This window comes from Pelodiscus sinensis, chromosome 28 (genome assembly GCF_052426305.1).
Source record: "Pelodiscus sinensis isolate ZL-2025 chromosome 28, ASM5242630v1, whole genome shotgun sequence".
NCBI lineage: Eukaryota > Metazoa > Chordata > Testudines > Trionychidae > Pelodiscus > Pelodiscus sinensis.
In genome coordinates this window covers 14,493,175-14,514,193 of record NC_143079.1, presented here as the reverse complement: position 1 = coordinate 14,514,193, position 21,019 = coordinate 14,493,175, and the positions used below count along the sequence as shown (strand labels likewise).

Below are 21,019 nucleotides of genomic sequence, written 5' to 3'. Positions count from 1 at the left end.
TCTTTGATACCCATGGGTCTCTTTGATATCCAGCTACATGCTGCTGTGAGACTTGTCACCTCTCTATTGTCCTGGCCTCTGGTCTTCACAAACATCCTCTCGACCACCAGCCAGCCAGAAGTGGCTATGTTGTGCAAGTACAGGAAAGCTCTCGCTGACCAAAAACTCCCCCTCCAAGACGGCCTTGTTCACCTGCCACTGACCATTCTGGGCAGCTCTGGAGGAGCTCTTCCATCCTCCAGAAGACACCTGGCGAATGCAATGGGCAGGCTGTGACGTCAGTAAGTACCTCATAGACCATCCCACTATCAAACCACTTGGGGTCTTGCTCCCTGCAGACAGCAGACAACCACTGATCGTAGGAGAATGTTACATAGAAGATGTATGCACCTGATGCACACACAGGGTATGTCTACACTACAAAGTTAATTCGAACTAACGGACGTTAGTTCGAATTAACTTTGATAGGTGCTACACTAGCGCTCCGCTAGTTCGAACTTAATTCGAACTAGCGGAGCGCTTAGTTCGAACTAGGTAAACCTCATTGTACGAGGACTAAGCCTAGTTCGAACTTACTAATTCGAATTAAGGGGTGTGTAGCCCCTTAATTCAAACTAGTGGGAGGCTAGCCCTCCCCAGCTTTCCCTGGTGGCCACTCTGGCCAACACCAGGGAAACTCTATTGCCCCCCTCCCGGTCCCGGACCCCTTAAAGGGGCACGGGCTGGCTACGGTGCCCGTGCCAGGTGCAAGCCTGCCAGCACCCAGCTAGCAGACCCTGCACCTGGCACGCCTGGAGCCAGCCACCCGATGCCCCCCAGCCTTCCCCCTCTTCCTGGGACCAGGCTGGCGGCTCCCGGGAGCTTGCCCGGGACCGCAAGAGGCGGGCACCCGCCTGGTCTAGTGCTGACATCGTGGACCTCGTCCACGACTTCCGCACTAGGCACAGGAAAGTGTCCGTCTAGGGCAGGAGAGCTGCCAGCCTGGCCACCCAGGAGCAGGTGTGCATGAAAATCAAAGTGGTCCACTGAGACCCCCGACCCTGAGCCCTGAGCTTACAATGGCCGTACTGGGTCAGACCAAAGGTCCATCTAGCCCAGTAGCCTGTCTGCCGACAACGGCCAACCCTAGGGACCCTGGAGGGGATGGACCGAAGACAGTGACCAAGCCATTTGTCTCGTGCCATCCCTCTCCAGCCTTCCACAAACTTCGGGCAGGGACACCACTCCTACCCCCTGGATAATACCACTCCATGGACCCAACCTCCATGACTTTATCTCACTTCTCTTTAAACTCTGTTCTAGTTGTAGCCTTCACAGCCTCCTGCAGCAAGGAGTTCCACAGGTTGACGCTTTGCTTTGTGAATGTTGGAAATAAGCCAGGACACTCTGGATGCAGGTGAAAACAAGCGGAGGATTTATTATACATCAGCTGATGGAGTGACACGCAGGGGTTACCCTGGTGAACACTGGTTAATTAACACAATACAATAGATTATATAGTCAGCAGGTGGACGGAGGAAAAATGATTTGATAGGTCTAGCAGCAAGACGAAATGAGCACATAAGCCAATAGAACTACTAAAGATTACATAATATCTCCGCCCATTGCAAAGTAACAGCTCGTTAATTAATATACAGGTGGTTATTGTTTAAATGCCAAAACATGTCAGCAAAACAGTAATAACATTTTAGTCTGCATAGATGATGATGTTGCTATAGCAGGCGGGTATGGCCTTGAGTTGGTGCAGCACTTGGTTCTCAGGCTTATTATCTAGGAGTGAAGCAAGACAGTTTAAGCAAATTTTATGAATGTTATCTTAAGCAAAATGTGTTACGTTACCAACTGAGACCCTGTCCGAGTGTTTTAGAACATGGTTGCTATGGTGCCCAGGGTCTTTTACTGTCTGCAGTTCTTATCCTGACTGTGGTGTTCCCAGGCTTTAATCCTAGAATGGAGTTATGCTGTTTAGAGGCCTACTAGCACATTTAGGGCTGCCTCAGTTTACCCTACAGTGAAGAACAACTTTCTGTTACTAGTTTGAAGCCTGCTACCCATTCCTTTCCTTTGGTGTCCTCTAGTCCTTCTATTATGGGAACTAATGAAGAACTTTTCTTGATGCACCCTCTCCACCCCACTCATGCTTTTATAGACCTCTATCCTATCCCCCCTCAGTCTCCTCTTTTCTAAACTGAAAAGTCCCAGTCTCTTTAGCCTCTCTTCATATGGGACCTGTTCCAAACCTCTGATCATTTTAGTTGCCCTCCCCTCTCCCACCCTCTCTCTTCCCCTCTCCCACCTCCTTTTCCCAGTCTCCCCGAGTTTTGTTCAATAAAGAGAGATTCTATTTTTGACCACACATTTTCTTTATTTTGTACATCAGGAAGGGGGGCGAGGGAAGGGTAAGTGGAAGGAGGTGAGGGAGGAATGGGGCACGAGCCCCCGATGGGGAGGACTGGGTTGGCTCTGCGGGTTTCTGGGGGTGGAAGCTCTCCTGCAGCCCCCCAATTGCCTCCTCTCCCCAGATGGCAGCCTGCGGCAAGTGCAGCCGGTCTGATGGCCGAGTGCTGTGATGTGCCGAGTGTGGGCACTCAGGGCACTCCAAGCCAGGACTGCTTTGCAAGCGGGGAACCCCTGAGAACTGTCTGTCCGGGGTGGGGGTCGGGTCTCTTTAAGCACAGCCCTCGGCTAGCCTGAGACAGCATCTCCACGCTCTAAGTCCTCATCTGATGCCCTGCCGGCACTGCTTCCAGCCATCCTTAAGCCCGGTTCAGGGTCCTCTTAATGTGGACATGCTAGTTCAAATTAGCAAAACGCTAATTCGAACTAGTTTTTTAGTCTGGATCCGTTAGTTCGAATTAACTAATTCGAACTAAGTTAGTTCGAATTAGCGCTGTAGTGTAGACATACCCATAGAGAATCAAGGGTTTACCATAGTGTCGATGCAGCGAGACTCCTCCTGTGGATTTCACGCCCATCTAATAACTTGTAAATATTGCTATTGGGAAAAAAGTAGAATGAGACAGGCTGAGTTTTAAGTGTGAATGAATCCAGCTGCTAAGGGCTAAGCTTCACTCACAATCCAGGGTATCGTGGCTTATCCCTCTTGAACCCACTAGCCACCTGTGTTCGGTATTCCCCTCACACCTCCTTTATTATGAAAAGCTGCTCCCTCTCTCCAGCTCAGAACGACGGAGCTGAATTAGCTACCTGCTCTCTCAGCCTGTGGAATGGTGTCAAGCTTACCTCTGATTAAACTGAATTCATTCTGTCAGATACAGTAATTAATTTACTGCTCCCACCAGCTAGCATGCCTGTGAATATCAACTTAGGCGGGGGGAGGAGAGGGAAGAATAGCCCGGCACAGCAATACAAACCAGGACACTTGCTAATATGCTAATTTGTATTCGTTCAAATATTGCCACTGCTTAAAAGTGAAATAAAATTCCTTGGATCAGTAAGGACAATGAATTTCTTCTTCTGTAGGGGCTTGATCCATCAGGAGTTGACATTCATTGGGCATTGGATCGGACTTTAAATGCTGATTCATTCTGCTCCTCGTTTCCAGCATCATAAGCTAGGCCAAAGGAGTGCCATGCCTGTTTTTATGTAATCAATTAATTATTTAGTATCTTTCAAAAGAGAAACACAAAGCTCCCTGCACAATGACGTGAACTTTCACCGCGGTCCTGCGGATGTCGTCTTCGTTTCATGCATAAGCAGTCGGAGGAGCAGAAAGCTAAAGGCCCAACCAACCCTTCAAAAGTTGCATCTCGGGTTTGGTGCCCCATTTCTGGGTGTCCAGCATGATACCACTACTCTCTGATTGCCAGAGGCGCCACGTACCCGCCATTCCCACGCACGCACATTGGAGGCCACGCCATCGGTGTCTCAACCGGGGAACCCGACAATTTGAAGTATCCAGGATTAAAGGCTGTTTGTTCAATACAGGGCAGTGACGTAACGAGGGTGTTTTGCACCCGGGGCAAAGGCAAAATTTGCGCCCTCCCTCAATCATTTGCCCCCCAAACTCCGAAGCAGCTGGACAGTTATTACGTGGCCCTGGCTGCAGCCCTGGGGAATCGGGGACAGCAAAGAGCTGGCTGGCTAAACCTTCCGCATCCCGTTCCCCGCAGCAGCAGCAGCAGCTCACCTTCCATCAGCTCACTGCTGCACAGCTCTGCTAAAGAGGGGAGCGGGCGGAGAAAACTTAACAACAATGTCACTTTTGGCAGCTAAATTGTTGCCCGCCCCCCCACCCCCATCATGGCACCCAGGAGCAACTGTCTCCCCAGCCTCTCCCTCGCAACACCACTGATATGGGGATGAGAAAGGAACTTTGCTGCTCTACACAGATGACCCAGTTTGATGTGGATGTGAACGCCTCTCCAGAACTCAAGCTAGGGGCAGTAAGAGGAAGACATGACTCGCTCCTGGTCGATTTGTCAGCTCTTCTGAAAATTTGGCCACATGTCCAGATCAAAGGCTCTAACCATTAGACACACTGCCTAGGACATCTCAGTGAAGCCATCAGCCCGTGATCACATGGTATCATCACTACCCACACCATGCACTCAGCCTAATGTAAGAGCCTTGAACAACTTGTTCCTGCCTGCCTTTCGTTCTCTCACTCAGTTACATGCACACGGTCTCCTCCATTATGCAAACACTTGAATTCCCATTGTAGATTTCTTGACGTCAGACACCCAACACAGAAAGGCAACCCCCCTCCTTCCTAGATTCTTGCATGGAACAGAAAAATATGAATGAATCACTTAAGTAAAGCAGGGAGGTTTGAGTGAAGTGTTGCTTAGGCTTTGAATAACAAGCACCTCTTTCCTTTGAGGAATAAGACATTTCTAGCAGAAAGGGGAATTGTGGCTCTAAAGAGAGATTGCGACAGCGACGGGGTTTCTAATAGGCAAATAGTAAAAGGATCATGAGTACAAATGATACATCTGCTTCATCGCCTGTCAGCATTCACACTCTCAGGTGGCCTAGAATTGCTTTGCAGTCACAGAGCTCAGGGTAGGGTTGAAATTGCTGAGGCTTGGGCGTGCTGATACTAGTTCTCTTCTTTAAAAAAAGAGGCCACTCGGAAGCTCTGATACAGTTGACTTCACTCTGCTGCTGCTGCTGTGTGGAAGGTTTAATGAATAAGCAGTAACCAACCTTCCAGTGAAGCCTCCCGGGTCCCAGGAGATAGCTACCCTCGCCGTTCAGCAGGGGAATAGAATCGCAGAGACGTTGGCTTGCCCACGGGCACAGAGTCCTGGCCAGAGCACGCTCAATGGCCCTCGCGACACCCATGTCTGGGAAGATTCCGTGTACAGACTCATCTGCCTCATGGTCTGGGAGTGTCACATCGCAAACCTGTTCGGGACCCAGTGGGAAGGGAGGAAGCAGCATGCCTGCCAGATCAGAGCACGTGACACCAAATGCCTCGCCCCGCGGTGTAAACCTCCTTCCAGTGCCACGTGCATCGAGCCCTGTGCTCCCTCAGCTTTGGGCTCTTGGCCACTTGCTCGTTGTCTGCGGAGACCTGGATTTGGGGCTTCCTGTGCTGCTCTTACAGGCCTCTTGGAGCCTGCGCCTCCGTTAATGGCCACTGTTGAGTAAGCAGGAGAGGAAGCAGTAGTGAGTGACCCCTCAGAAGGGAATTGTCCAGGCCAGAAGACGGATTACATGGCAGGGTAGCACGTCAGGGCAGTAAAAGGAAGGACCCAATGGGCAAAGGATACACATGGATGCAACTAATTGCATACTCCACATTGAAATCCCCCTGTGGGTTTTGGCTGCATGCGATTCATTGCTTCACTTCCTGTCCTAAACTCTTGAGTAATGTTACAGGACACACTTAAGCGGATTCTAAGGAAGGAGCTTTTAGCTCAGTTTCTTTCTAAAGTGCTTTGAGATTTATACAGAATGGCTGTGTCTAGACTGTATCCCTTTTCCGTAAAAGGGATGCAAATTAGACACATCGCAATTGCAAATGAAGCGGGGATTTAAATCCCCCCCCGTTTCATTTGCATAAAAATGGCTGCCGCTTTTTTCCGGCTCGGAGCTTTGCCGGAAAAAAGCGCCAGTCTAGACGCGGATCTTTCGGAAAATAAAGCCTTTTCCGAAAGATCCCTTATTCCTTATTTTAAGAGGAATAAGGGATCTTTCGGAAAAGGCTTTATTTTCCGAAAGATCCCCGTCTAGACTGGTGCTTTTTTCTGGCAAAGCTCCAAGCCGGAAAAAAGAGGCAGCCATGTTTATGCAAATGAAGCAGGGGGGATTTAAATCCCCGCTTCATTTGCAATTGCGATGTGTCTAATTTGCATCCCTTTTACGGAAAAGGGATGTAGTCTAGACAAAGCCAATATGTGTAAGTGGCCTGGGATCCAGAAGGCCTGGATTCTATTCCTGGCCCTGCTACTGGCCTGCTCTGTGCCTCAGTTTCCCCACCTGTAAAATGGGGGTGATGATACTGATGTAAGATCTGGGTTGTTTTTGTATTATTTTTGGGAGGTGTTTGGACAGCACATGGCCCAGTGGGATCCTGGACCATGACTTGTACTCCCAGACACTGACACAATGCGAAGTAATATAAATACAAGTAATATTGGGCCACATTCTGTGCTGGTATAAATGGGGAGAAACTCCTTTCAAGCTAGTGATGTTGCACCCATTCACATCAGCATAGCATTTAGCTTGTTGGGTGTCTGGTGATGAAAAACACCCACACATTTCTCCTTCCTACTCTCTATGTTACATAACTGCAAATATTCTTTGACCATGCAGAATTGTTATCCAGATCTTTATTACACCCAGTTTCCATATTTAACACTGACCTTCTCCCTAGTTACGTTATCTGCTGTGCAAAGTAGCATTTCCTTGTACTTGTTCTAATTAGCAGGGAGTAATTGCAAGGGTGTCCAAACAACCTTTTCGTGATGGCTGATCAATTCTTCAGACCAGAATTAATTAATAAGATCAGTTGCCTCTTTCAGTGCAGTTGGAAAATGGTTATACACACTCCACCTGGACCTTCCTGCATCACATATTAATAAGGAGATCTCGAAGCCTAGAGCAAAAGCTGATCCATCTGTTATGACAGAGTCCCCTGAGCAAGATTTGAATGGGTAAGTTAGAGATGAAATGCTTGGGATGTATCAGTCCCATGTGCCTCCCGGCCCCACCGAGCCTCATGCTGTTATTACCATTATTATTCTGTTGTCATTAAGCGGTGTCTGGGCACGGCCCAGTCTTTGCAATGTGAGCAAAACCCCACAGTATATTGTTTCCTACAGTAGCAAAAAGATCATGTTGCATGTAACCCCCTGGTACTGAACCATGCCCTAGCTATCAAAATATCTGTGGACCTGTCATTTGGAAAGCGTACACCCTTTTGTAAAAATTCGCTCTTTCACAGAGACCCCTCATGCAGGCTAAGCCCTATATGTCTTATAAACTAATCCAAGTGTTCCAGTTATGGCAGTGTGTAGGCCTTGCTCTGGTTGGCTGCCTAGAGATGAATTTCATCCAAAACAAACACACGGGATTGTTAGAATAATTTAAATAATTGGCAAGGGTTAGCCAACTTCACTTCTCCAATCAGTCAGTAGTGTTCCTACGTGCAATGGGGGAAATACAGGGGAAAGGCACTTCTACTCAGAGAGAGGTTTGCTACAATTTTTAACATGCAAGTAATGCTCATTTGTGCAGTAAAATGTTCCCCAATGTTGACCAATCCTAAAAGCAGCACTCCCGTAAGAAGCCTCTTTGCTTCAGGAAGCATGATGCTTTCCGGGAGCGGGCTATTGCCTGCATCTATATTCTTGGCAGCCTTTTATATTTTCATTCGGTTAAAAGACTGCACGGTGTCTGCGTTGTTACGGGAATTGGTTCCCACTTGGAGGCGAATGTGAAGCTCAGAGGCATTTATCTTCCTAAAGGGCCTGGGATTAAAAGCTGAAGCCAAAGCCCAATGTGACTGGTCAACGTTTATCCACCCCGTCTCCAGCCTGTATCGTGAGGTGAGTCGGTTAATGTCCCCAGCGGCCCGATTCTGCAAGTTGCCATGTGCCCTCCAGTTCAACGTTCAGGTCAAAGGGCTAGAGTCCAATTCAGATACAGGTTGCACTTCTGTAAACTGGAACTTTCTGGTCCAGCAAGATCTGTGGTCTGGAAGGACGACGGATGTTCCAAGATCAGAGTCCCCCAGCATGCTGCAGGGCATGGGGAGGGAGGGCCGGGAGCCTGGTGCTATGCAGGGGGACACTTAGCTGGGTGGGAGTGGGAGGGGGTGGGAGCTAGCATACTGCTCAGCTGGGCCACGGGAGGTACGGGGGGGTGAGTTGGGGCACAGCTCAGCTGGGCTGTGGGGGGTGGGGGCAGGAGCTGGTGCACAGCTCAGCTGGGCTGCAGGGTGGAGCCAGGAAGCCTAGTGGGAAGGCCCAGCCTTAGGGCAAGGTGAGCAAGATGGTTGCCTTCAGGGCCTTGCGCCGCAGTTGACCAAAAAATTGGGGTATGAGCTGCAATCAGATTTCTTGTGCTGCACAGGTCTCATGTTGTGCTAGCAGTTGTTTTAGTGTCGTTTAAACGGTATAGCTTCAAGCATCTTCAATGCATAAAAAAGGCTTGACAAGATTATTTCTTCTTATTTCACACTGTAAAACTTCCAATAGAAGTCAGATCTCAAATAAACACCAGGGCTGCGTTTAGACTGGCAAGTTTTTCCGCAAAAGCAGATGCTTTTGCAGAAAAACTTGCCAGCTGTCTACACTGGCTGCTTGAATTTCCGCAAGAACACTGACGATCTCATGCAAGATTGTCAGTGTTCTTGCGGAAATGCTATGCTTCTCCCATTCAGGCAAAAGCCCTCTTCCACAAATGCTTTTGCGCAAGAGGGCCAGGGTAGACAACACGGTATTGTTTTGCGCAAAAAAGCCCCAATGGCGAAAATGGCGATCGGGGCTTTCTTGCGCAAAACCGCATCTGGATTGGCACAGATGCTTTTCTGCAAAAAGTGCTTTTGCGGAAAAGCATCCATGCCAATCTAGACGCTCTTTTCCGCAAATGCTTTTAACAGAAAAACTTTTCCGTTAAAAGCATTTGTGGAAAATCATGCCAGTGTAGACGTAGCTTGGGTCTCTAATACAAGCCGGAGGGCTTGGGTGCTTTTTGTCTCATTTGGCTCTAGCACACTTCTCCGCATTCCTACAGATGTTGGTTTACTTCAGAAGCTAATATTGTAATACAACTGCATGCGTGTGCATCTAACAAAAGTTGTCGTAACGATTCACAGTCATCGCTAAGGTAAATCATTATTGCTATTATAAAGTTATATTTTTATATTAAGATTGAGTAATACTATGACTGCAAATAATTTTATTGACGCTTGTTACAAAAATGTACTCAAAATTGTTCTCCCTTGCAAGCGATAGTTGGCGGAGCTGCCCGGGCTGGACTCTAACCCCTCATCTGGGTTTGACTTAACTAGAGCATCCACTGCCTGGGCCCCGCTGCCTGACTTGTGCCCCACAAACTCTTTGGCCGGGCCTGCCAGTGAGGGGGCAAGTTGGGAAACGGGGGGCGGCAGCAGGAAGGTCCAGAAAAGGTCTAGAAAACATGAGGGAAGACTGAAAGAACTAGGCTTGTTTAGTTTAGAAAAGAGAAGACTGAGAGGGGACATGAGAGCAGTTTTCAAGTATCTAAAAGGGTGTTACAAGGAGGAAGGAGAAAAATTGTTCTTCTTGGCCTCTGATGATAAGACAAGAAACAAGGGGCTTAAATTGCAGCAAGGGAGGTTTGGACATTAGGAAAAACTTCCTGTCAGGGTGATTAAGCACTGGAATAAATTGTCTAACCTTCCCTTAAATATCTCTAATGATGGAGAATCCACAATCTCTAGGCAAACACCTGTCAGGAATGATCTAGATGTGCCTAGGTCCTGTCATGGGAGTAGGGGACTGGACTTGCTGACCTCTCGAGGTCCCTTCCAGTTCTAGTGCTCTATGATTCTATGAACTGCCCACTGCAACCTACAAAAGCGCAAACCACCACATTAAACTATCCAGCACCCTTGTCAGTTTCCAGCACAAATGAGTAATGATATTATGCTGCCGCATAATTATTGTTCAGCTAATGTGAGCCTCGTTCGGTGTCTGGCATTTGTCATGCTCTACGGTGCTCTCCTTAATGAGAGTGGTTGTGGCAAGATGAATTTGGCATGCATCTGGGCAGAGCTGAGAGATTTCATTGTCTGTGCTACACTTAGCTAGGCACGTGTGCTCAGTGTTTATGGACTTATTACAGTTCTCATCCTCTTGAAGAAAACCAGGCCGATGCCCACAGTAGGCCCATGAACCTGAGGAGAAAAAAATACCTACTGCAGAGGCAGCCTAGTCCAGGAGCTTTTCAGCTGATCCGTCTGCAGCATCCCCTAGCAGAGTCTGTGCCATGAATCCTGCTGCGGTTTTGTGCATTGCCATCGGGCGCTCTGTCAGCTACCCATTGTGCCACGCTGTCTTGCCTGTTCCTTGTCTCATAATCATCAGCGTCTCCCGGCTGTGTTCCTTTCTGCCAACGTGCCTTGTATTCCTCCACACGCAGCATAACGCAGGCATCTTTCGTGCAGTTCTTCAGCTCAGCTCACCTTCGGAGCTTTCCCTTGCTACCTGTTGTTTCTACTTCCACCCTCCCAAATGCAGGAATTACCACCCACCCGCTCATCATCCCCCAACAGAAAGTTTAGTTGAATTTATGTTTAATTGCTCACGGATGAGCCTGCAGCCATCTTCAGCCTGAGGCACTGTCGGGGATCAGGGCACAGTGGCCAGCAGCCTGTGTCATGCCCAGTGCACCAGGTGCATGGTCCCTTGCTCCCCAGTCTGGCAGCTAGTGTATCACGTCGTCGTCTTGTGACACGCACTCACCCCTCCTGCCCCCCGTTGTTTGGGCTTTGGAGGTGGCTGCATCTGTGCGATCTGAGGAAGGGTCAATTCAAGGCGGGGGGGCGGGGTGGAAGGTAATGAGTGTGCCCCACCAAATCATATGGCTGTCTGCGGGAGGTCTGCTTTCCCTGCAGTGGGTTTTACCTTCCTCTCTCTACTTCTCTGGTTATCATACAATGTTTTTCAGAATGATGGAGCCATGGAAAGAGAGCATTGCATAGGCTGCTAGCGGACGGATTCATTAATAGTTCCAGAACTAGTGTTCTTTTGGGAGCGTTAATTAACACATATGGCCTTCCACTTCCCCTCTTACTGGCCCAACTTTTTCTTTCCCTCTTTCAGTGTTGTGAGGAAAGCAGAGGTTAGGCCTGGATTCACATGGGGTTGCAATTCTGAGAGCTGCAAAGCCTCACCTCTACACACCTAGGGAATGTCTAGACTGAGATGCTCTTTTGGGATACTGGAAGTATCCGGAAATAGCAATGCCACATCTTTAAAAGTGCCCGCTATTCCCTGGGTTCCACGAGGGTTAAGGGATTTGTCGGAATGGTGCCTTATTTTGAAATTTGGCGTTGTATAGACAGCGCCAATAAGCTCTTTCTATTTAGACTTGGAATAAGCTACACAATTTGTGTAGCACAAATGGCATAGCTTATTCCAGCAGAAGGGTGCTGTCTAGACACACCCCTACAAAACAGCAGCCTGAGTTCAGTGCCTGTGCTCTTCTGCAGTGCATGGGGAACACTAAGGCTACGTCTACACTGGCAGCTTCTTGCACAAGAACTCTTTTGCGGAAGAGTTCTTGTGCAAAAGGTCTTCCACAAGAGTGCATCTACTCTCCCATGTGCGTTTGTGCAAGAGATGTGCTTTTGCGCAAGAGCGTCTATGGCAGTGCGGATGCTCTCTTGTGCAAGAAAGCTCTGATGGACATTTTAGCCATAGGGGTTTCTTGCGCAAGAAATTCATGTTGCCTGTCTACACTGCCCTCTTGTGGAAGAGCTCTTGCACAAGAGGGCTTATTCCTTGTGGGGAGAGGAATAACTCTTCTGGAAGAAGCCCTGTTTTCCGACGGTGTACTGTAAATTTACTTGCGCAAGAATGCGCGTGCAGTATAGACACACAGCAAGTTTTTGCACCAGAACAAGTGTTCTTGCGCAAGTTTAAAGCACTAATTTATTTGAACAGTGACAACAGAAATAAACAGAAACAAAATCTACATTGGGTTGCTCTTTCCAGAATATTTGGCTCTCGTCAACTAATGGATGGTCAGTTGACATTATTTGTCTGGTCAGTTGTCCGGCCTGCTAAACTTAACTTTGAAGTACATAGCATTCTCAAAGCACGATGATAACATACAGTTCAAATTCCAATAGTGTGCTCAATGCTACAAAGACAGGAAACATAGGGATGGCCTCTGCCCCAAAGACAGACATAAAATAGGCTGCTTAGCAAAACCCTGAATATGGAATGCCTGGGACTCTTAAAACAATGGTTGTACTTCAGTGCTCTTGCCGCTGCGAGGTTGATCCAGGTCTCTGGTATGCAGTCTCCCAGCTCCCTTACTATCATAATCTGTGAATAAGGGAAGACCCCTGCATGTATATGTAACCCAGAGCCAACTGGCCCTCAGCTAAGGCTGCAAAGCTGATTCCACTCTCCCTTGCCAGTAGTCTCAGTGCCTCTGGGTTACATATAGATGTGGAACGCTGCCTTGTTTAGGAGAATTAACTAGCTGGTTGCAGCTTAGCCTAAGCCATTGCATAGAAGGCCATTGTTGTCACAGCCGTAGATTGGAGAGGGTCCAGTATTAGCAACTTCAGTGCCAGCCATGTGCATTGCATGAGAAACACGGTCATATGTGCTGGATGTCCCACAACCAGATCCTGACACTGGGCAAGTCATTCCAATGATCAGTGTTCATAAAAGGGAACGCATAGAGTCCTCCTCATAAGATTAATGCAACAGCAAGGGGTGATTCAGACTAGACCCGAGAAAGAGCATGCTGTGGAAAACAACCCTGGGCCGTTAGGGGAATGTGCTGAATGCCCTAATTGGTCATCGCCTTGGCTTATATCTATGACGGATTGAACAGCTGTGAAGTAAAACATACACATCTGTAGGCTCCATCCTGTGTCCCACAGAAAGTGCAAAATTGTTGGTCGATCTCATCTTCAGGAATAATTTTTGGATCACTTGCATAGACCATTAGCATGAAGGGCAGCACTTCCCTTCTTTTTCCAAAGACAAATCTTTGGAACGGTGCTAAATCCTGCTGGAAAGGGATAACAAGCAGAGTTCCGCAAGGGTCTGTTTTGGGACCCGTACTGTTCAATATCTTCATCAATGACATAGATATTGGGATAGAGAGTACGCTTATTAAGTTTGCAGATGATACCAAACTGGGTGGGGTTGCAACTTCTTTGGAGGATAGGCACATAATTCAAAATGACCTTAGCAAGTTAGAGAAATGGTCAGAGGTAAACAGGATGAAGTTTAATAAAGAGAAATGCAAAGTGCTCCACTTAGGAAGGAACAATCAGTTCCATACATACAAGATGGGAAGCGACTGTCTAGGAAGGAGCATGGCGGAAAGGGATCTAGGGGTCATAGTGGACCACAAGTTGAATATGAGTCAACAGTGTGATGCTGTTGCAAAAAAAGCAAATATGATTCTAGGTTGTATCAACAGGTGTGTTGTAAGCAAAACTCGTGAAGTCATTCTGCCACTCTACTCTGCACTAGTTAGGCCTCAGCTGGAGTACTGTGTCCAGTTCTGGGCGCTACATTTCAAGAAAGATGTGGAGAAATTGGAAAGGGTACAGAGAAGAGCGACAAGAATGATTAAAGGTCTAGAGAACATGACCTATGAAGCCAGGCTTCATGAACTGGGCTTGTTTAGTTTGGAAAAAAGAAGATTAAGGGGGGACATGCTAGCGGTTTTCAAATATCTAAAAGGGTATCACAAGGAGGAAGGAGAAAATTTGTTCCTCTTGGTTTCTGAGGACAGGACAAGGAGTAATGGGCTTAAAGTGCAGCAGGGGAGGTTTAGATTGGACATTAGGAAAAAATTCCTAACTGTCAGGGTGGTCAAATATTGGAATAAATTGCCAAGGGAGGTGGTGGAATCTCCCTCTCTGGAGATATTTAAGAACAGGTTAGATAGACATCTGTCAGGGATGGTGTGGACGGAGCTTGGTCCTGCCTTGAGGGCGGGGGGCTGGACTCGATGACCTCTCGAGGTCCCTTCCAGGCCTATGATTCTATGATTTTATGAAATCACTACCTCTGAGGAGGTTAATGCTTCTCCGATTGGATTAGTCCTTTCCCATCATCAATTTGCTGTGAAGTCTGTCTGCAAATTGTGTAGCCTCTTGTTGGCAAGCTCATTTTCCATTCTACTTAATGGCAGATCTGTCGTGTAATTTAAAGAGCATTACGCCCACGCCTATTTACCCTCCTTTGTCTCTTCCTCTTAACATTCTCTGTTTCCAGACAATTTCATAGATTGATTAGGGCCTAAATAAGCCATTAGTATAATTTTTGAGCTCTAAAAACATTGTCACCATAACATATTAGACTTGAATTACTAAATGTGGCAGATGCAGTTTGCACTATTTACACTTCAGTGTCCTTCAAGCAATATTAGAAGACAACATGCTTGTTAATAGCATTTGCAAAATGATAGGGAAAGCCTTACGGACTTCAAATTAGCTTATCTTAACCAGTCGGCTTATATAGCTTTGATCTTACACAAAGCTCCTACACCAAGGCATGAAGTTAATTGCTTGGGAGAATAAACTCCATATAACTTAGTAACATACTCTTCTTAATGCATCCCCCAGCAGATGTGAGCTCTTACTGCACAGTATCTCAAGGCAGGTTTGGTCTTTAAGTAATTAATCGTCTACAGAGGCCTATATAGAGGGCAAGTGAACCCTTCCCCCACCATAAATTTAGGAAAAGTTCGATTTAATTCAAACCTTTGTTTTCCTGTCCACTCACTAGATTTACTGCACTGTGAGCACCTATCACATTACTCGAATAGCCACGCTGTTGCATATTATGGGAGTGATCTACTCTTGGATGCTAGCATGACATAAACAGCCAAAGGTCTTGAGCGCTTGCCCTGACCTCGTTGTTTCAAACAAGCTGTACATCCCAGGGCTGGCTGGTTGTACTGCAAGTGCAATGTTCCAACGTCAGTACCCAAACAGTGCATTGGTTTCATATATTAGAATTCTCAGTTTGCACTTGAATGTGCCTGTTTAATATGGTTTGGGCATCTAAATATGAACCCTAGTTTCCTTACGGCACTTGTATTTCCAAATTGAGCCCTTCTGGCTCAGAACAATGCGTCATAGGCAAAGGCTGATTAGCCTTCTGAGAGACGGCTTTCCTTCTTTCTAGTTTCTCCTGGTTCACAGAAAGATGTTTCACATTGAAACATTTTTAGCCAGGAGCTCAATCTGGAAGAACTAAAAGATATACGTTTCCAGAAAGATAATGAACCAGGTGCATCCCCGGTGGTTGGGTTTCCAATTTTCCAAGCCCCAGAGTCTCCGCATTAGAACGCTTATCCAAACCAAAACTAGGAACCATCAATCCTCTTTATCGTTTGTTCATCATGGTCTGTCGTTCCACTGCACTTGGATTCATAATACCATAATCAGCCCACATCAGTGGGTCTTTTCTACTAAACTCAATGCAGTTGTATCTACAGGCACCAGAGTCTGAAAGTGGCCAGAAACTTTTTCTTCCAAGGAAACTGTCAAGTTATAGTGGGGGGAGATCTAGGTTGAAGATTAGAAAAAACGATTTCCCTGGGAGGGTGGTGAAGCACTGGAGTGGGTTCCTAGGGAGGGGGTGGAATCTCTATCCCTAGCGGTTTTGAAGTCCCGACTTGATACCGCCCTGTCCGGGATGATTGAATTGGGGTTGGACTCGATGACTCCTGAGGTTTCTTCCAGCCCTGGGATTCTATGAACTGCCATCCTCCGAAGCCTGAGTAAATGAGGGGTTAATAACAAATAAGCAGCTTGCCTGATTTTGCTGGAATGCCTGATGTTACAAATGAGTACAGGAAAGCTCTGATTATTACTATTTTTATCATCCTCTGATCTGCAAATAGTGTCTTGTACCTGTTTTTTACCCTAATAAATTATCTCCCTAGCGTTTTGCTCATAATCACTGCTGTTGTGCTGCTTATAAGGAAGCATCAGGTGAATGCACAGTGATGCTTTAAATCTTGTGCTAATGAAATAGGTTTTTTTCAAAAACGCCAAGGTTTTATTATTTCGTTTCTCTGCAGGGCAGCATATAAATAACGCCCTCTTTCCTGCTGGCAGGATAACATTTTTAGCAAAAAAAATGTGCCGCTATGTGAATAATGTGCGGTGTGGCTGTGTAGTTCTGCGGTTTCAGACCTAGCTGTAATCTGGTTAGCCAGGTACTGGTGTTGTAATTAATGAGATAAAGCCATTTAAGAATGTTATATAAATGAGACCATTATTCTAGCTGTGAATTTAATGGGAACTTGTTTTTGTAATTTTTGTATTAGGCAGTTTGCCATGTTTCTTCATTTGTTGCATGAGGGTTACCAGAGAAACTAAGCAGACAGATGAAAGATTAAAGGCCTTCTCAGGAGCAGATGTGGTTAGGGCTCTAGGCAGCAATTGGAGACACGAAGGTTCAAGTCCTTGCCCTGTTACAGATTTTGTGTGTTATGCTGGGTACATCATTTATTCTCCCTGCCCCCATACAGTGTGGGGAATAGAACTGCCTTATTGCAGGTGGGGGATGAGAACACAGTAGATTGTGCCGTAATGGGGAGCCATGTAAGTACCTAAAACAGATCAACTCTCAAAAGACTCTGAGTATCAAGACTAGGCCTTAAAATGGAAAGAATGGAGAAATCAGCGACTCAGCTCACCCTACATTTGATGGGAGCTGAAAGTCAGGCTGCAGCTAACTCAGGAGATTGCGAGTGAAGGGCTGCAAATCCAGCTCAGATCTACCTCGCTCTTTCCGCATCCGGCCTGATCAGCAGCTAAGACAAGCCTCTCTTAGGGCTCTTCTGCGATCCACATGAAATGGCTAGTGCCTCTGTTCCACGCCTAGTCCATGAGCTTCTCCCCCGGTTGGCAGTCTCCATAGGGAGGCCAAAAACTGAATGGGCCATTGAAATGGAACCGTTTTTCTAGAGACAGAATGACAAAACATAGCCGGCTGTTGTGTGGGGATGTGCGCGGCCACTGCTTAGGAACTTCTCTCCTCAGGGATCCGGTCCAGCCATTTACATTCATCCCAGAATCTCAAAGAAGCCCTTCAGAAGCATTAACTGGTATCTCTGCTAACATGCCCGCCTGTCCGCACGGTACACAGGGGTAAACTGAGGCAGAGAGTGGGGAAATGATGTGTTCAAGGTTATGCGGCAGGATAAGATCAACACCAGGGTTTAGGGTATGTCTACACTACAGCACTAGTTCGAACTAACTTAGTTCGAATCAGTTAATTCGAACTAAGCTAATTCGAACTAACGCAGCTAGACTTGAAAACTAGTTCGAATTAGCGTTTTGCTAATTTGAACTAGCATGTCCACACTGAGTGGACCCTGAACTGAGGTTAAGGATGGCCGGAAGCAGTGCCGGCAGGGTATCAGATGAGGACTTAGAGCGTGGAGCTGCTGACTCAGGCTAGCCGAGGGCTGTGCTTAAAGGGACCCGACCCCCACCCCGGACAGACAGTTCTCAGGGGTGTCCCGCTTGCAAAGCAGTCCTGGCTTGGAGTGCCCTGAGTGCCCACACTTGGCACATCACAGCACTCGGCCATCAGCCCGGCTGCACTTGCCGCAGGCTGCCATCTGGAGGGGGGGTCAATCAAGGGGCTTCAGGAAAGCTTCCACCCCGAGAAGCCCACAGAGCCACCCCAGTCCTCCCCATCGGGGGCTCATACCCCATTCCTCCCTCACCTCCTTCCACTTACCCCTCCCTAGCCCCCCTTCCTGATGTACAAAATAAAGGACACGTGTTCAAAAATAGAAACTCTCTTTATTGAACAAAACTCGGGGAAACTGGGAAGAGGAGGTGGGAGAGGGGAAGAGAGAGGGTGGGAGAGGGGAGGGCAACTAAAATGATCAGGGGTTTGGAACAGGTCCCATATGAAGAGAGGCTAAAGAGACTGGGACTTCTCAGCTTAGAAAAGAGGAGACTGAGGGGGGATAGGATAGAGGTCTATAAAAGCATGAGTGGGGTGGAGAGGGTGCATAAAGAAAAGTTCTTCATTAGTTCCCATAATAGAAGGACTAGAGGACACCAAATGTAAAAATGAATATAACCGCTAAAATACGGTTATATTCGCTAAAATACGGTAATGCACCTTGTTGTCATTTACATTGGGAGACGCCATAGACCAGTGGTCCCCAACCTTTTGGAGCTGCCGGGCGCCCGGGGGCGGCACTGTGCATGCACCATGCGCCTGGGGTGGGGGCTGCGCATGCGCCAGGCACCTGAGGCCCGGGGCACAAGAATGGCTTGTGCGGGCCCTGGTCACTCGGCGGGCACACATAAATGCCTTGGCGGGCGCCATGGCTCCGGCGGGCGCCGTGTTGGGGACCACTGCCATAGACGAATGTCTGGATTATAGTTGAAATGTGTCCAATTCCTTGGATATGTTGCATCTCCTCTCTTGACCTACAGTGCCTGACTGTCTCACACTACCATTGCTGTGCCCAGGCCAGAAGTCCATGTGTGTCATGTAACCTAGCTAGGCATTTAGGGCTGTCCCGGCAGATTGGGTCCTAGGTGGGCTGAGAGGGTGGTGGGAAACAGGCCCTGAGTGGGCTGAGGGGGATTGGGGGGGAACAAGAGAACTGGCCCTGTGCAGTCTGGGGGAAAGGGGGTGGCCTGTGGGGGAGAGGAAAAACAAGCCCTGTGTGGGCTGAGGGGGTGGCCTGTTGCAGGGGGAGGAGAACAGGCCCCGGGTGGGCTGGAGGAATGGATGGCTGGCCGGCCTGTGGTGGGAGGAGAACCAGCCCCTGGTGAGCTGGGAGAGTGTGGTCTGTGGGGGGAAAACAGGCATTGGCTGGGCTAAGAGGGCAGGCTGGGGGGCGATCTGGGGGGGGGGGAGAGGACCCGGGTAAGTCTGCTAGTAATGTTATATAGCACTGTTGAACTTGAAGGAGCCCAGCACGAGTTCCATACCGTATATACGTAGGGCTCACTTACCTGAAATGTCGCCAACTTCGGCATCATACATGTTTGCTGCTAAGCATGACCAGCTTTCCAGGCTACATTCTAAGAGCCGTTTCTCCACCTGAAACTCCATGAGGAATTCAAGGAGGCAAAATGGAATGAGCCCTGCTGGAATTTGTTCGAAACCCTGGGGTTTACACCCCTCCCTGTGCACAAAAAGAAAGTGCCAGGGAGATCATTTTCAGAGCATGTCTAAACGGCTGCCCCGTCACAACACAGCAGTGCTGGCTGCCATGCTGGGCCATATAGTACAGACTCAGAGATGGAGAGTACCACCTACCTCTCCTCCTACAGCATCTTCATTTTCCCCAGATGTCTCCCATCCAGGTTCTGATTAAGCTCAGTCCTGCCTTCCGTGAGACCTGAGGATTTATTGTATAATGTTGCGGCGCACACAGGAAAACATAGCCTGGTCAAAGAGATTGTTAAAATACGAAGTTCTTGTATTTAAGGCACTGCATAAAGAGTTTGGATCACGAAATGTAATCCCTTTCAATGACTGTCTTTTACAGGTACTTGGCCTGGTCATGGCTTGGTTATATTGGCAACAGCTTGACGACATATACTCCCGACAGGACACCGTTGACTTCAGGGGACTCGAAGTGATTGACTTCAAAACAGTGGACTTCACAGGTGCTGGCTGGTGCCTGTGTTTTCCCAGAGAAGGAGGCTACATTCCTGTCAATGTCACAGATGATGATGAAGATGATGAAGTGGCTATGAGCCAAAGTAAAAGTATGAAGGGGTACTGGGATCATCTTCAAAGCAGCAGTTCAGAGCACAGTGTGCCTGAGAGTGTGGACTAGAGACTGTGCGACAGACCTCCAGTAGGGAAATAACTAGACATCACATAGAATCATGCTTCCTCCTCAAAGACATGGTCCATGGGAGCCAGAGTTGTAACAAAACTGATACCTCTGTAAGAATCAACACACCCTCAAGACACACGAGCTCCATAGTTTACATGCACTGTCTTGGCAACGCCAAGTATTTGTATATGTCTCTTTTTTACAAAATAAATGTAACTCTTGTTTTTGTCGTGCTTGTTTCTGATGCATGTTTCTAGATTCCAGAAATGGTGTGGAATTGGGAGAAAACATTGCAGTTAATGAAGGGAGTATGAGTTTTGATATCCTAAATTAGTTACAGAGAAGTCCAGTCTACAACGAGCATTATTGTAATGACCATCTCTTGCAAAGACATATTCTGAATGGCCTGGTCTTATCTGCCCAATGTTTGATATTGTTCTGGCTGTGCAATTCTTAATTTCAGCTTTAAAAACAACGAGGACTCCTGTGGCACCTTCAGCTATGTCAACACTACCAGCTTATTTTGAAATAAGTTCTTTTGAAATAATAACTCCTGAAATAACTATTTCAAAATAAGCTTATTCTTCTTCACAAGCAGGAGCTGTCATTTTGAAATAACAGGCTTGGTAGTGTGGCCGCTCGCCTTGTTATTTCGAAATAAGGAGAGTTATTTTGAAATAATTCCTCAATGTAGCCATGCCCTAAGGTGTCAGGGGACTACTCATTGTTTTTAAAGTTACAGACTAACACAACTCCCCCTCTGAAGGTATGTCTACATTACAGAGTTTTTTCGGAAAAACAGACATTTTTCCGAAAAAAACCTTCATTTACGTCCACATTGAAATCACGTTGTTCTTTTTTTAATCGAAAGAACAGAGGGATTTTTCTGACATTGGTAAACCTCTTTGTATGTGGAAGAAGCCTTTTCCTGAAAGAGCCCTTTTGGGAAAAGGCGTGTGTGGACGGGGAAGAGGGAGTTCTTTCGAAAGAAGAGGAAAGAGGGAAAAGCACAGGTGCCCCAGTG

At 47.4% G+C, this 21,019-nt stretch overlaps 1 protein-coding gene across 4 annotated transcripts in view; it reads left to right on the top strand.

The window, feature by feature from the left end:
* Positions 1-20,227, top strand: part of LOC102447849 (tetraspanin-15-like) — a 282,367-nt gene extending 262,140 nt beyond the window's left edge. For all 4 annotated transcript variants that reach the window (XM_089773762.1, XM_089773761.1, XM_089773763.1 and 1 more), the window contains one exon: positions 19,699-20,227. In XM_089773762.1, coding sequence (XP_089629888.1) covers positions 19,699-19,992 — 294 coding nt within the window. In that variant the 3' untranslated portion in view covers positions 19,993-20,227. The remainder of the gene's footprint in view (positions 1-19,698) is intronic.
* Positions 20,228-21,019: the final 792 nt, after the last annotated feature.